At 49.8% G+C, this 16,353-nt stretch overlaps 1 protein-coding gene across 2 annotated transcripts; it reads right to left on the reverse strand.

The window, feature by feature from the left end:
• Window positions 1-610: 610 nt before the first annotated feature.
• HEY2 (hes related family bHLH transcription factor with YRPW motif 2) lies at window positions 611-10,553 on the reverse strand. 2 transcript variants are annotated; one of them, XM_054195924.1, is made up of 5 exons: window positions 10,465-10,553; window positions 9,192-9,270; window positions 8,999-9,082; window positions 6,226-6,307; window positions 611-1,293 (listed from the first exon to the last, which is right to left on the reverse strand). In XM_054195924.1, exons 1-5 carry the CDS (start codon window positions 10,545-10,547, stop codon window positions 611-613), a joined length of 1,011 nt encoding a protein of 336 aa, XP_054051899.1. In that variant the 5' UTR covers window positions 10,548-10,553. The 2 variants fall into 2 exon arrangements, with proteins under 2 accessions (XP_054051899.1, XP_054051900.1); XM_054195925.1 differs by lacking the exon at window positions 10,465-10,553 and adding an exon at window positions 10,018-10,081.
• Window positions 10,554-16,353: the final 5,800 nt, after the last annotated feature.

Here is a 16,353-nt window from a genome sequence, read left to right on the forward strand (position 1 = left end):
CTCCAAGAGCACGCTCTTCCCTGGAAAGATACCCAAGTCCTGAAGCTGAACGCAGGATTTCCCCTCTCTCCCATACCATTTCCATACCTGTGCAATGTTATTTGTTTTAGCAGAAGACACATATATATAACTTTTTTATTATTATTTTTTTTCAATGTCAGGCACTTATGAAACTCAAGCTCATTTTTTCTAGCCTGGGGAGACCCGGTAGGTGCGATCCCTCGCCTCTCTGCTAAACAAGGATGCATAGCTGGAGAATTATTAGTCCTAGTGTCTACGCATTTCCCAGGACACCTCTACACGCCGATACGGCTGCGCTGTTTCTGCAAGCCACTGCCGCTCTCTCAAGGTGCCTCCAGCGAAACAAACCCAGAAAGAAGAAGAAGAAGAAGAAAAAGGTGGTATTGCCCCGTGTCCTCTCCGACGCCTGAAAGGAGGAGGACAGCCGTGCCGTTCCTCAGTGGGCTTGCCGGCACCTCTCTTTTTGCCCTTTGGGCGAAGGCAGCCCCTTGGCTGCGGTGTGGATATGGGTGTGCGCTGGGGGGTGTGGGGGGGGCGGCTGTGCTGAGGGGGAGGAGGGAGCCGGCCCGCGAAGGGAGAAGGGGGAGACTTAAAAAGCTCCAACTTCAGTCCCCCAGGGTCGGTAGGGTTTAGTGCTGCCCCCGCTGCCGGCCTGCTGAGGGCTGGCGGTGGCCGACACAGCCAAGGGAGGGGTGATGGCCGTCGCCGCAGCCACGGCGGCAGCGGCCGCGCTGGGGGGAAGCATGGGGAAAGCGCCGGTGAAGGAGAGGGGGAAGCTCTGGGCAGCGGCTGTGGCTGCTGCCGCCGCGGCGTGAACAGTGGCCGAGAGGGACAAGAGGGAGGTGGAGAGGGGGGGAACGCAGGGAGCGACGCTGCCGGCGGAGGGGACTCGGAGGGCGGCGTCGGCATGGGCGAAGGTGGCGGTGAGCAGGGCAGAGCCGTGGTGGGGGGGCATGTCCGAGGAGAGTCTGCACGGGGCGGCGTCGGAGGCGTGTAGTCCGTTCGGCTGCAGCAAAGCGGCCGGGAGGTGGTGAAAGGCAGCTGCCCAGTGGTGAGGGTGCAAGGGGTGGTGGTGGTGGGCCATGGAGGAGGTCATGGCGGCGGCTTCCCTCTGAGAGGCGCAGGTGCTCAGGTGGGACACGAGCCTAACGCGCAGGGGGTCGGACGTGTCGAGGCCTTCCACCGAAGTCAGGTACCTCGCCACTTCTGTCAAGCACTCCCGGAAGCCAATGCTCATGAAATCCATGGCCAAGGAATGAGCGTCAAAATAACCTGCAAGGGGAGGACAAAAAGATGGGTTGAGTCTCGAGCCGGCTTCCCAGGTGACATGTCTGACCCGGTCCCCGCTCAGCCACCGGACCTCCCAGCTACGAGTTAAGATTTGCAACATGAGAAGTTTGTTGTCTGATCTGTAACTGATTTGTGTGACCATCCCTGTAAGGCAACAGGCTGCCATTGGTTTTGCAGACAATATACAAATGAAACGAATTAAGTCCGTTGGGTACTCGTGATACTTAAAAAAAAGATACACGATGCCTCTCCTGGAAGTCCTCAGCAAGCTGCCGCGGTGCGGCATTGACCCTGTACACACACGCACACGTGTGCGTGCGCGCGCGCGTGTGTGTGTGTGTGTATGTGTGTGAACCAGACGTTTATCCACACAAAGAAAGAGGCTGGAGATCAGAGAGCTTGCATGTACTGCCCTGCCTTTTCTTCCCTACGCTGGCATTCCTGGTAACGCCCTCAAACTATTTCTCGACATTGTGAGATAGTTGTTGTAACTGCTGCCGGGGTCCCATCTACTTCACAGAGTCATTAAGACAATATGACATACGGTGTTATTTAACTACAAACTAAAAACATCTTGTCATGACTCTGCACACACACAATAAAAAGCTTTACTGAGAAAACGTTTTATGCAATGCCATTGCTAATTTGGAGATGGAAGACTGACAGTCATATGGCCCATGAGGTATTTCAACAAACAGCAACTGGAGCTCCACAGGCCTGGGATAAAAAAGCATTTGAAAAAAAAAAAAAGTCTTATTAAATGCACATGAAAAGATATTCCCTTTCTAAAAGGGTCTAGCATCACATCTAGTGCCTCAGTTGCAGCTCGTCAGCTACAAAAACCTATTCCAGTTTTTCAAATTTTCCTATTTTAGTTTAAATGTAGTCTCCTTGGGTGAATAACATCCTATCCACTCCCAAACTGGCATGGTGTTTTTTCCTCTTTCTTTCAGTGAGAATTTTTAGGTATGCATGACTATGATGCGTGTTAGTATAGAGGTACAATCAAGTGCCCTTATTATGGAGGATTCTGGCAGCAGTACCTCCATTAGGATTGCACTCTCTCGCATGAAAATCTTTCTGAAAAATCCTACCACCTTAGATGGCTGGTTTCACTTTTGTCAGCTTTCAAGCTAGAAAGGAGCCTTTCTGCTGCTGCATGCCCACATTATAGAATTAACTTGGGCACATTTATAGATGTCGCCACAAAGCCCCTGCCTGCTATACACCCCTTCTTCCCAAATTACGACGGCACTTCTGTTGCAGGCTGCCTTGCTCATCTGAGGCTGTACAAAACCCAAGAGAAACTCCGGCTCGGCCAGTGGATGGGTGGGCACGAAGGGTCGAGGACTGGTCTCAGCAAGGCCTGACTCCTCGTGGCTTTTTTCCTGCCAGGCCCACTGCGACCAAGGGATCTGTGGAAATGCCGCGGCTGGAGTGAACTCCCAAGAAACAAAACGCCAGGCACGCCAGCGGTGGGGAGCTAGCAGGGTACCTGCTCGGGTGCCAGCCAGCCTGGCGTGGGGACAGCCTCCGCACCGGAGGCTCCAGGACCTCCGGCGGCTTCAGAGGGGCTGACGCTCAGCCAAAGCCACCTCCCAGCTCTGGCCACGAGTCAGCCAGCCTGGGAGTCCTGAGAGCGCGCAGCTCAAGCCAGGGCTTCCCAGCCTCCCTCCCTCCCTCCCTCCGGACCGGAGGAGACGTGGGGGATGTGGTTGTCACCAGCTTCCCCTGAGTCTGAGCTGCTGGCTCTGTGATGAGCCATCCCAAAGCCCTGGTGATCCTGGCTCCCTCTCAGTCTCCTATGGTGGCCGAGACATGAAAACAGAGGGGAGATGAGAGCTGGGACTCCCAGGCTCCATTATGTTTTGATTGTGATGGTTATCTTTTCCAGGTTTCCCCTTTGCTGGCTTCCCCCTTCTGAGAGAGACTTAAAATTGTTGTTTCTCATTTCTTTCCAAAACCCAAGAACATCCTCCACCACCCACACGCATACACGCCAGCATTTCGTAGGGAATGGGAAGTCTTGGCTTTCCTTCAGCTATCCTGGTAACCCACTTGCTCTGCACACAGGACACCGGCTAAGTCATTTGAGCTATATTAACCCATGTTGCTGACCCAGGTGTCAGTCACCCAAGCTAAATTTGCAGTGAAACTGCAAGAAAACAACACTGAGGTCCCAGCAAGCTACTCGCTGCTGACAAATTACTCCTCCCCTGTGCTTGCTCTTGCATGGTCAGCGAAAAGCCCTGGCCTCAGGCCAAAACAATAACTCAAAGTGAAGAGGAGACCATTGCCCGCACCTGCGTCAGGGCGGTGGAAACGCGGAGTCTGCGCGGGACCTCAGAGGCGGCAGCCTGCCTGCCCGGGCAGCTCCGAAAAGCAGAGAAGGGACGGGAGCCACCTCGGATTTTCTTCTGCTGTGCCCACCTCGGGCTCAGCATGCTGAGCAGCGTCTGCCTCCATCCCGGCGTTCCGAGCCCCGGGCATTCCCCATCGTGGGTGTCCTCCATTTCTGCGTGAGGAGGAAGAGGACGATCCCTCCCTAGCCCCCAGTGCAAGGGAGCATAAGGGTATCAGGACCTATTTCTCCCTGCTGCTGTAATAGCTTTTGTCCACAGGAAAAGTGATGGAACTCATTTTTTCGCTGATCCAGAAAAGTTTCTGGCTCGGAAGATGTTACAAAGTGGGAACAACTACACTTGCAAATAAAACAAATATCTGCCTTAAAAACACCCTAAGAAATTATATTTAAAGCTGTTACTTGGGTTGCAAAATAAAACATTAAGCAAGCAGGAAACGCAGGCTTAAACTTTGCCCGGCACTAACTCGCAAACCTCTTTTTCTTAAAGTTTCTTAATCCGTGCAGTGAGATTACTCTTATCTCCGGGTCAGAAGGCGAAGATAAAGTTGTAGTATCTGAGAAGCGACCAGGTATTATGTCGATGTGCCACCCACTAAGGACCACGGTGGGGAAGGCAGCTGTGGGTATAAGCCGGCATCGCCTCTCCCCGCACCCCGACGCTTCATCTGTTCCCGCACCATCCTCCAGCAGCCAGAGGAACGCTGGTGCCAGCCGGGGCAGGGAGAGGCACGGCGGCAGTGGCAGGCAAAGAAGAGACCACAGGACCTGGGACTGCTAACAAAATCCAGCTCGTCTGGTTGCAGCCAGAGGCTGGGGCTCTGCCGACACCTCTCCCTGCCCGGCAGCTCCCGTCCCAGGATCTTTGTCCTCTGCCCCACTCACTGGGCCACCCAACCTGGCCCAATTATAAAAGGCGAACATCAGAGGGGTGGGAGCTGCTGCAGCAGCTTTTCGGAGGAACGATGCGCGGCATGAAGCGGGGGTCAGGTCGGGACAGCCGAGCTGCACATCGCGTGGGGAGGATGAAGCGGAACGACGGCGGCTTCCCCCAGCAGCTGAGCGTCTGTCGCCCCAAGTGAGACAGAGCTCGTGGAACGCCGGCACGCAGCCACGCGATTACAGACGGCACCATCACATACACACACACACACAGGATCTGAATTCAAATTGCACAAGCATGATCAATTCTGGCATTTCGTAACTTTCAAGAGCCTACCTTTACCAGCAAAATAGGGCTTTTTAAAGGACAGTCTTAGATATAAAATTAACTTTTTTTTTTTTTAGATTTAATTCTGCACATTTTCTGAGGAATCCAGAGGTGTGTCTGTTATATGAAGGACAACAAAATCCCGTTCACCTCTTCTAGAACAAGCTACCCATAAATTTTAAGCTGAAATGAACTCCTAGCAAAAGCCTCTTCACACTTAGAAAATACCTATGTCAGCTTGGTGTTAATTTTCACAAATAACAGAACGCCAGCCTTTGACATGCCATCTGTTGTTAAGCACGCACTGATTATAAGTTGAATTCTGTAATCACTGCAAGGTACAGGGAGAAGCAGTAATTCAGTCACGGGCTGAAAAATGTTGAGTTTAATCAAAGTAGGAAAAGAGCGAGCAGCAGCCACCTCTTTTCTAGCCTTTACTGTCTATATTGCAGTATGGGTCAATGAAAAAATCGGCTGCTTCCCCTTGCAACAATTTGAACCATAATCACAGTCAATGGCATGGGACGTGGGACCGTGCTTTACAGGAAGCCAGCAAGTTTTTCACTCCAAATAAGTTCCAAAATCATGACTACACAGAAATACCTCGTGGGTGGCTGAAATCATTTGGCCTCTGGCCTGGGGAGGGTCAGCTTGCACAAGTGAGGTACGCTCGGCAGCCGGCTGAGCCAGTGGGTCAGCCAGGGCAGCCCCTGCGTCACGCCGGCACCCACTGACAGGGAGCCACGCAGACCTCTGACACACAAATATAGCATAGGAACATGAGCGCAGAGAGCAAGCACGGCTGCCTCTCTGCTTTATCAGATACCTGGAGCTGCACAGAGCAAGACCGGGTTTTATTCTGGTGAATGAGACGGTCTAACCTGGCATTTAAAAGTCTTTCCAGAACAAAGAAAATACATGGAACGCAACAATGAATGTTTCTCTCCATCCGCTTCCTTCGGTATAGCTGCTGGGTAATGAGGTTTAGCATCGGTTTTGGGCTACACAATTGTTGCCACAAACCTCCTGTTTATGTTTGGTGTTTGTGTATTTGTTTTGTCTCCCTGTGCAGATTTCAGTGCTCTTTGGAAACCCCAAACAAATCTCTGACTGGGCTGCCTGTGAATGAAGCCTTTACTGCCACAGTGTTATGAAAGCAAACACAAGCCCAGGGTCAAGTGCTTCTTTTGTCCCAGTAGTTCTTTCCCACGAGTTCAATCCTGCCATTAGCATTGATTTCCACTCCTTTAATCTGGAAACGCCTATCACAGCTCCTCAAAGCACTTTTTTTTTTTTTCTGAGATTTCCCCAAATATCAGAAAAGAAACTGTCGGCTCCTTACCTTTACCTCCTGTCGCCTGCAGCATCTTCAGATGATCCACTGTCATTTGCAGTATTTCCGCTTTTTCTAATTTGGCAGATCCCTTTGAGATAAGAGACTCATATAAATAAAGGCTTACAAGTACTAGAAACTTTAATTTTATATACTTTCTACTGAGCTCAGCGTTATGGTTTCAATTTCCCCTATCATTAGGACATTCTCGGCTTAATTCTTTCGTGAGCATCTGCCTCCCAGACTTTGTCTAAGGACTAATGCTGTCTCCTCTCTAGCGATACAAGCAGCAGCAGCACAATTTTATTTTATTAAGGCTCAGCACAGCTCTGGCCTTGAAGACAGTGTAGAGACAACATCTTCATGACATGAGAGAAATAAGTAACTTTATGGACTTCCTTTTTAACAACGAACACAACTGGCAGGACAGGTCTGCACGGTGATCGATGAAGACCCTGCTGCAACATTTCTCCTCTGCTTTTACCAGTAGGTGTCCCTGTGGACACACACCAAGAAGTATCCCTCTTTCTTAATCGCCAATTAATTTTCGTCATGTCATTTGGCTGCTGAATATTCTATTCTCATTCTCGACTGAAAAAACAACTGCACAGTCTTTTAAGTTAGCGAGAGGCCTAGGTTGCAGGGACTGTGAAAAAAGAGAGTTTAGCTCCTCTGTCAGTAAAAATCTTTTCTGCTACTGAGGGTGGGCCCACAGAACTATGAAGAAGTACTGGAAAAGTATAAAATACAACTCAAAAGGTAGTATTAATATATTAATCTATAAATAAAACTATTTTGCATGGTAGTGTTCCCTCCAATATCTGGAACACACCCAGACGACGGAGTTGACCATGCAAATGTTACGCCGGTGCGAGAGTTCATCCCTTGGCACCAGCTAAAGACAGGACTGCACAAGCTTCAGCCACCGGCGGACAGCATCCCGCAAGCCAAATTTTTCTCCTAGTTATCATTCAGGGCCGCCTCACTGCCGCCAACTGTCCCGCAGCCCCAGCCAGCTTCGCCCAGGTTGCCCGTGTGTAAGTTAGGTAAGGCTCTCGCCCTCCTCCGCAGCCCTGCTTCGCCCGCCCCAATCTCTGCCAGGGACTCTGGAGAGCAGAGCTGTGATTTGGGAAAGGAGGAAGGGAGGGAGGGAGGGAGGGAAGGGAGGCGGAAGCGAAACTAAACCTCCAACTTGGAAACTTCAGTGAGCTGAATGTCAAGGAGCTGGAAGAGGACCGATGACTTTGTCCTTGGCATATTGCAGAAAAATGGTGGGGCTTTCTGAACAAAATACAGCGCGTGCTCGTTTTTATGCCAACTCATTTTATTTTTTTTTTTTTTCAATCCGCTTATTGCTTTCGGCGCTTTCCTTGTACAAACGGTGGTGTGCATGTTAATTTTTGGTCAGAATTCCCCATTTTACATGCGACTACATCCTGTACTTTTCTCAGACTTCATCTTTTCCATAGACACAGTACAAGCCATCTCAGTGGGAGTGACTAATAGCTAAAAACTGCATGGCGCTGGGTAATTTCCAAAGGCTCTGTAGGACTTGTTTTATAATGTTTGTGGTTTTCCAGAAGTAAACAATAAAATGGGACAAACAACTGTTGTCTCTTGCCCCTGTTTATCTAGCTGAAAATACCCCGTCACTCTGCTTTGCCAGAACCTACGCAAGGGCACAGTTACAACTACTGGTTATTAAAAACGTATTGCAGGTGACACAAGTCATGCTCTCGCCATGATGACAATATTTAAAATTTCTTCTTAGCTTTTGTTCAGACCAGGGATGTAACAGGCCTAACACGGTGCGGTGCGTGCCACGCAGTTACCACTGACATTCAGCACTTTGCAATCCTGCTCTCAAATTTTACTTTCTGGTTTTCATTTGACTGTTACAAGGAAGTCAGGTTCTTTATTTTCAGTTGGTTCCTTTTTATTGAGATGTAGTGTCAATTGCACATAGCCATATATCTTCAGGTACCTCCAGTAAAACAGGAACATGGCTAAATATTGAATCAAAGCCCCAAAAATAAAAATCAAGATATGGAAAAGTAAATAAATAATTTAACTTGAATGGCATAAACAAAATGCCCTTTTTTACAGGACAGACGGTATTCTTTTGGTCTGTAATTTCATGACCAAGGAGCTGAACCAAAGTTAGCTGGATCCTCCCAGCCTTCCCATTGAATACTTTCTCGCTGAAATTCTTTGAACGTATCACTGACTTCACTAGCTGACATGACATGGGCCTGTTCCCTGTCCTAATGCCTTGGTTCTAAAGGGTCATTTTAAAACATGAATAATCCAGACTGTCTGTTGCCTTTTCAGGAAACTGGATTGATTAATTTGCAACTGAAATTATAGATTACAAAATATATGTTTCTTAAAGTAGGGGCGAGTGAGATTATATTTAAAGATTTAGACAGAAGACTTACTGACATACAGGTTTGGGGGAGTTGTGTTGGGTTGACTTTTTTTTTAAAATACGGAGTAAAGCACATTTTTAACAAAACCACTACTGGAATTCATCGAAAGAACAGAGGCAACATGAACACAGTCACCCTTAAGGGAAAAACAAGCCAAAGAATGGAAATGTTTTTCAGCCTTATAATGAATTATGTTTCTAATAGTTTCGCCACAAGAAAGCATTTTATTGAAATGCCTGTTTTGTGCCAGATCAGGACACATACAATATTATTTTAATGAGTTTTACGAGAGAATTAACATTGCCAGATGAGATACAGAATTTTAAAAAAAAAAAAAAAAAAAAAAGGCTTACTTGTTTTTCAAAAGCAGTTGGCACAAGCCGCCTCAGCTCTGATAAACTGTTATTTATACGGTCACGGCGCCTTTTCTCTATAATCTATTCCCAGAAAAACAAAACACGTTAAGTTTAACAAAAAAATGTTGAAGGGTAAAATCACAGCACACATGCAAACCGTCACACGGGAAAAGAATTAAACACAACATACCCCTCTTCTTTTCTTTCTGGCCATAATCTGAGATGTTGTTGTTGGGGAATTTGATCGAATGACAGAGCTATTACTTTGCCTGTGAAACAATAAAAGTATGTCAGGTGTTGCACAACTTGACACTGCTCTTTGAAGATACTTTAGGTCACCATGTTAAGTATGCATAGTCCCTCTCATGATGTTTTCAATGCTTATAAGATGCGGTTTGCACGGCACAGTATTTTTAGAGAGCGAGAGACGTTTCATTTTTTGTTGCCCCAGCATATATTTTGAATTGACAGGACACTCTTTTGGAAATAAAGTCCCTTTCTGGAGAGAGTTCACTGTCCAGCTCAGTGGGTTTTGTTTTCATTGCATATAAAACCCTGCCTACCAAATACAGGCTGAAGAACACAGACCAAAACCACCTGAACCATCTCTATAGGCTAACAGCAGTGGTTAAGTACATGTATCTGATGCCACAGGCTCTGCCTGGCCCGCCAGGTTTTGGCATTCCTGACCAGGGCTACAAGAGTCAATAGATGCTCTAGTACAAAGCCAGTTGCCCAGCCAGGGTCTGTTTGCATTGTCCCACATCAGGAGTGGAATTCAAAATCCCCTTTTAAAACTACACTACCCACGAGTGCGAAAAGGCTTTTATTTCATCATGAGCGAGGGGGAAAAAAAAAATAATCCAGCAGCTTTTGCTAGTCGTTTAGCCACTGGTGCGGACGGGACGGGGCCCCAGTCCATGTGCCTCTCTGTTGCCACGACCACCTTCGCCCCCCACCGCGGTACCGGCGGGGATCCCGGGCCCGTCCCTCCTTGGGCACCCACCGCCGCTCACCCGCCGCACCGGGGTCGCCATTCCGCTACTGCGGGCCCCTCCTCACTTGTCTCAGCTCATTTCCCACCGCCGCCGCCTCCCTTAGGTCGCTCGGCCTGCTCAGGGGATAATTTGGAAAAGGTCTGATTTGAAACCGGCAAATTAAGCGTAGCTAATGAGCTGCAGCCCGGTGCCTCACCAGCTACTTGAGCGCTGCGCCTTATGTCGAGGCTCGGGCTGCTGGACCGCGGGGCAACTTCTTGAGGGGGCTACCGACAAGCTGCTAGTTGGCATGGAAAGGGACAAACCCGCCCCCCACCCCCACGACGGGGCGGCCGGGTTTCCCCCTCGCTCTGCCCCATCCCGGGGCGCATCCCGGCCCACACCGCTGCCCGCGGAGACGGCGGCCCCAGGGCGGAGGGGGGGGGGGCGGACACACACGACACACAGGGGGGGTGTCCCACTTACCCCGAGTAGTTGTTCTCGCTCCCCACGTCTATCGTCTCGTCCATGTCGCTGTCTGAGGTAGTTTCCTCGCAAGGTCGCTTCATGGTGGGCACAGGACGCGGCGCAGCTTAACAGCCGGGGTGGGGGAAGAGATAAATAAATCCGGGGGGGGGGGGTGCGGGGTGTCTCCGGCACAGCACGGCTCGGCTCCGCACCGCCAGCAGAGCAAACCCTCTCTGAGGCGCTTTCCCACGCCGCGGCACAGCCTCAAGCCCGACAGCCCGCCCCCGGCAAGGACCGCCCCGCCGGGGGGGGAGGGGGGACACGGGAGGCGGGGGGGGGGGGGCCGCCCACCGCAAGGGCGCGGAGCGGCGCGGAGGAGCGGGCGGCCACGCGGCGGGGAGCCCGACCGCCCTCGGCCCGCGGCAGGCGGGGAGCGGAGCGGGACAGATGCCCCCGGCAAGAGGCTGGGCTGGGGTGGGGAGGGGCGCGGGGCTCCGGGGCATCCTCGGGGTTCGCCCGCCGAGGGAAGAAGCGGGATCTGGCTCCCAGCTCTCCCATCCGGCTGGAAGTTGGGGGGGTGCAGCCCCGCTATCCCATCCGGCATTTGGGGGGTGGCTTCGCTGCCCCCGGCCTGTAAAGCCCCGAGACGGATCAGCCCCCCCCGCCCTCTCCTGCAAGACCCGCTCCTGGCCGCTACTCGGAGGCCGCCGCTCCGGGGATGCCGCGGGGTGTCTGGTAGGGCACAGGAGCGCAGGTTTGTGGGTTGTATAAATCACGGGAGAGGTATAAATCCTGGGAAAGGTACAAATCCCGGGAAGGATTTATATCCCGGCGCGGCCGGGGGGTGCGGCCCCGTCCGTCCCGTCCCGCAGGGCTCCCACGGGCGCGCCGAGGGGTAGCGGGCGCTTGCAGGGACAGGAGCCAAGTACGGCGATAATCCCGGCTGGAAAGGACTTGGAGGAAATTTAGCGGCTGGGTTACCGGCGGATCTGTAACAGGCGGGTTTTATTTTGCTTTTGTTTGGGATCCCACCCCCCCTCGTTTGTTTGTTTTGTGTTTTCTAATTCCGGATGCCTAATAAAATACATTCGCGGTGGTATGTTCTCCGCAGAAACTGAATCATCATTCGCTTTCGGTAACTGTCTCCCTCTGTCTGTTCCCCCCCTCCCCCTCCATCCCCTTTGTCACCTTCCTGGGAACAGCATCCCGGAGGATTTGCAGCCGGGCGGGGAGGCGATGGGGATGCCTCGGTCGGGCATCCCCATCGCCTCCCCGCCCGGTGCTCCGGGGACCGCATTCCCCACAGTGGCCGCTTCGATGGGTTCTGACCAAAAAAAAGAAAAAAAAGACAAACCCAAAAAACAAAAAAACCCAAACCAAACACAAAAAAGTATGTGTTTTCTCCGGGACCTTTCGGGAGAAATGGAATAACAGGAGCAGCCTGCGGCGCCTGACTTCAATTTGAAGCAACAAGCCCTTTAGAAACCTGGGAGCAGAGTCAGCAGTTTGACTGCGTTTCTAGATTAAAAAAAAAAACCACAAAAAAACCCCCAAAAAAACCCCAACTTCCCTTCGTTGTCGCACAGAAGTCGGGGGGATCTTCGAGAGCCGGGAAGCCCCAGGAGCGACGCGGAAACGATGCCCCGCCGCGGGAATCGCCTTTCGGAGGGAGATTTGGTAGGTCTGAGATTTGGTAAATCCGTGTTACCTCGCCTGGGCTGCAGCTGCTGGGGATGCGCCTGCAAACGCTTCCCAAACGGGGCAACAGGCTCAAGGGTGGATTAGGTTTTTTTGAACCCCCGCTAAAATACTTCAATAACCTGGGGATATCAGTGTGTTTCCGAGCTGTCTCGGGGTTTTGCACGGAAATCTTTAATGCCACGCGTCGGTGCCGCTGGATTTGTAATTTCTGCTCACTCTGGGAATAGTTCCTGCTGCCTTACGATTTTTTGTTTTGTTTTGGTTTGGTTTTTTTGGGTTTTTTTGTTTGTTTTTGTTGTTTTTTTTTTTTTTCTTGGGGCACAAGTCTCCCCTGCTTTTCTCCAACAGAAACCTGAGCTGTCCTATGTTTACCTCCCCGAGTAAGGCTTATGTCAGCGGTGTTTGTCGTGGATCCGGCTACTGAATCCTCCTGGCAGCTTTGCTGAAGTCCCTCCTCTGGGAAGCGCCTAATGTTAGCAGGCAATTACTGTTTGCAGTTTGCCCAGATTAATTTCTTTCTTTTTTTCTTTTTCTTTTTTTTTTTTTTCTTTCTTTTTAGGTCTACCTGCTCCTTGGGGGAGGAATTACGGGCTTTCCCGGGACTCAGGCCCTTGCCGGCCGCGGCAGGTGCGCTGCGACAGTTGTGCGGGGGGATCTCCGTGGGGACCCCACGGCCACCCGCGGGCAAGGCCAACACCGCGACCCACGGACCGAGCAGGGGCTGCGGCGGCTCGGGCAGCCGCCGTGGCGGGGCCAGGCCTCCCGCTTTGCTTAGGTGGAAATGTGTCCTGTGCCTCGCGTGTCCCTTTCTCCCGTGGCCCCGTACGACGCGGCTCCCCGGCGCGGCTGCCGCAGAGGGATTACCCGCTCCGCTGGCAGCGAGCGGCGCTGACAGGCACGCGTTTCGAGCCCGGAGAGATGCGTCTTTCTCCCTTCCCTCCGAAGGGGGGAAAAAAAACGCGGACCGACCCGCCCGAAAGCCGTGGGGGGCTCCCGGGGCAGTCCCCGCCCTCGCCCACCGCCGTCGGGGCTGCGGGGCCGGTGGGGCCGGTCGCCCCCCCCCGTCGTCCCCCCCCCCCCGCCCCCGCCAGTGGCTGGACGGCGGGGGTGTTTCGAGAATTGGCTTGCGAAATAAGGAAAGCGGGATATTTCTCGCTACATTTATAATCCCTCGCTACATCTATAGAGGCGGCTCCCGGAGGGAAGCGGCGCTCGTCAGCCCCCCCCCCTCCCCACCCCGGTCCCCGAAAATAAATCCGCCGTTTCCCCGAGATTTCAGGATTGCTCCTGGGAGGCGTTTGTAGGAGTTTTAAAGAACGTTTTAAAAACGAGCGTGGCCTCCCGAAGGAGCTGCAGTTTTACCCAGCAGCTCTCTTCAAGGAGACTCAAGACTGGCCCCAGTTTCTTTACTGGACACGGAAGGCACTCAAACTTCTAGTCTTAGAACTGTTTTTTTTAATGCTTTACTCTCTCCTTCCTAAACAAACGTTTTCATCCCGTTTCCTTCACCCCGTGGGCAACGTCTTAGGGATAACTGTTCATTTAGTTTTAAGTTACTTTCTTCTGTTAGGCAGCTCTAACAACAGTGGAGAAAGACAATTCACATTCATGGACTATGGACAATGACGCTGTGTTTTTTTCTTGATGGACTCATCATTAACTGCCAGGAAAAGCTGAAAGCGGAGAGAAAAGCTCATCTGGATTTTTTTTTTCTCTTATGCAATTGTAACTAAAATGTTGAGATGATTTCAGTCTAAATTCATTCCGAGATAGGATGGACAGACTGAAGAAAGAGCAGAGAATTGGGAAACCATGTGTTATGATGCTGAAGGAAATTATGCTTAAAAAAGGTGAGGAGGCCTTAAAACGTGTGGCTTTGCCTAGACAGTGGCTGCACACGGGTGGAAGTGGATGTGCGGCATTCCACGCATCTTTGCATCGTGGAGGAGTATTTGGCTGTAGGACTGTAGGACTCTTGCCAATGGCTCAAAGTAGGGGCTGATCCATAGGTGGTTGCTGCGGTATTACAATGACTGTGTAGATAGTGATAGAATTGTGCTGCCCTGCGTTGCGCTATGTGATCTGTCCAGTAGATTACTTCAGTTTACTTCAGTTTTTGGGAATTATAAAAATTGCACAGAGGCTTGCTGTAAGAAACTGCAATTTCAAGCTGAATATAATAATAAATAAAAAAAAGCAAGGAAGGAAGATGCAGTGGGTATTTATAGATCTTTCTCAGTGACATCTTTTAATGTTTATCATTGAGTTACACCTCTCAAATCTGATCTTCGTGAAGTCGTGGAGCTGACTATCATGTTTTTAGGCTGACCATGAAAACATAACTCCATGTTCCCTGTGATGTGTCACACTACTTCCCTGCTTTTGGTGCCTACAGAGGTCAATGAATGCACTCTCCTGGGTCGAGTGCTTCTTCCTGGCCCCTGGTCAATAGGTGCTGCGTGTTTGTCCGGTCCTCCCATTAAATGCATGAAATGCTCTCCCTGAGAGCTGTCACTACTTAGTAGGTGACAGGGAAAGACAGGAATACCTCCTCTGGCTCCCACAGGATCAAGGACCCAGGGCTGTGCCATCTGGTGATAATGAGGGTGGTCGAGCAGCACTCCAAGGAAGATGGGCTGCTGGAGAGGACAAACCCTGCAGCTGAAGAGCCTCATCCTTAACTCTTTGCACCTTGGCACGCTTCCTATGTGAGCTCAGGAACTCAGGACAATTAATTAAATTAACAAAAGGTGTAAATTAAAAGTGCCTGTGAACTGTATTGAACCTCAATTTGCACGCTCTTATTCACAACAGAACTGACTGCAATTTGATTTAAATTAATTCTCTTTCAGAATAAAATAACACTGAATAGAATAAAAGCAGCTTTAGTTTTGAATGGATGTCTACATAGAATTGTTTGTGGTTTAACTAATCCACTTTAAAAATTAACTCTATTGGTTTTCCTGGTCATTTCCATCTAGTCTAGCTTGCTTTGTCTCTCTATTTTAGTCCCCTATCAGTAAAATGGAAATAGTAATTGCCTGCTAACATTCTAAAGTCTTTGTGTCTGAGGGTCTTGGTAATGGCAGCATTTTGCCTGATACTCAGCGTATATGTTCTGCAAAAGCCAGGTCTTGATTTTCTACACATGTGCAAAATTCTTGCCTGGTAGTGTTTTGTGAGGACGGTACCCAGCTGTACATGACCACAGGAGACACGCAGCGGTGGAGAATTAGGGTCTCATTGTGCATTTTAAACTTTCACTGAACATCTCCTTGGCTTTGGCTCTGTGTTTTCTTCAAAGACTAAGGGCCAAGATTTAAGAACTCTCTAACTTTGGTCATCTTTATGAACGGCTTCAATGGTGTTAATGGGAACTAGGGCACTTTCTTTATTAGTGGAAATCAGGCCACTTAATTACCTCACAAAAATATACAGAACCTAGTCTCACGGTGTTCTGCACAACACAAATTATGAACTTTAATCTATTTTATAGGTAGCTCTTTTAAAATCCATAGAGCTGTAACAAGAATAAAATTATCCTACGCGCTTGTAAAAATGAGCACATAAGCACAGCTTTCTCATTGAAACTTATTTCTGTTTAAATAAATTTTCACAGTGCTGAAGCATGGTTTCACTAGCTCGTGCTGCTAGTAACTGTGGCAAGGCTAGATAAACACATGTCGTGTCAAAAATGGGGACCTTCTTGAAATATTTTTATCAAAACTTGGTGGGTTTTGGACCAAAGGAATTTCGTCTTTGTTAGTTCCTTCTTCCTAGTCAGCTTTCTTCAGCATTTTCCTTTCTTTCTTGAATGTTTTCTTTCCAAATGGGACTTCTTTTATGCTTTTTGGTTGCCAGAAACTGGAGAATTGTCATTATTTGAATCTTGTTGTTGGTTGTTCTTTTAAAATAAAAATGAAGATGCTTTCCAGAGAGTTAGGAAGGAAACAATTCTGAGGGAGTGCTAAGGAGGCAGCAGTGGCCTTCGCTGAGTTTTCTTTATGAGATTGTATCATCCTCAGTCTTCAAACCTGGTTGTTAATAATAAAGCACATCACCTAATGCTCTAAAAATACTCCTGTATATAGACTAATAAACAGAATAAAAATAAGCAACCCCATATATTCTGGCTAGATCCATATTTTAATGAACTTGCTTGGTAACAGTAGTCATTGTTGCCACCTGGAAGTGACTGTGGAACTA

The sequence above is a fragment of the Rissa tridactyla genome, chromosome 3, assembly GCF_028500815.1.
Source record: "Rissa tridactyla isolate bRisTri1 chromosome 3, bRisTri1.patW.cur.20221130, whole genome shotgun sequence".
Lineage (NCBI taxonomy): Eukaryota > Metazoa > Chordata > Aves > Charadriiformes > Laridae > Rissa > Rissa tridactyla.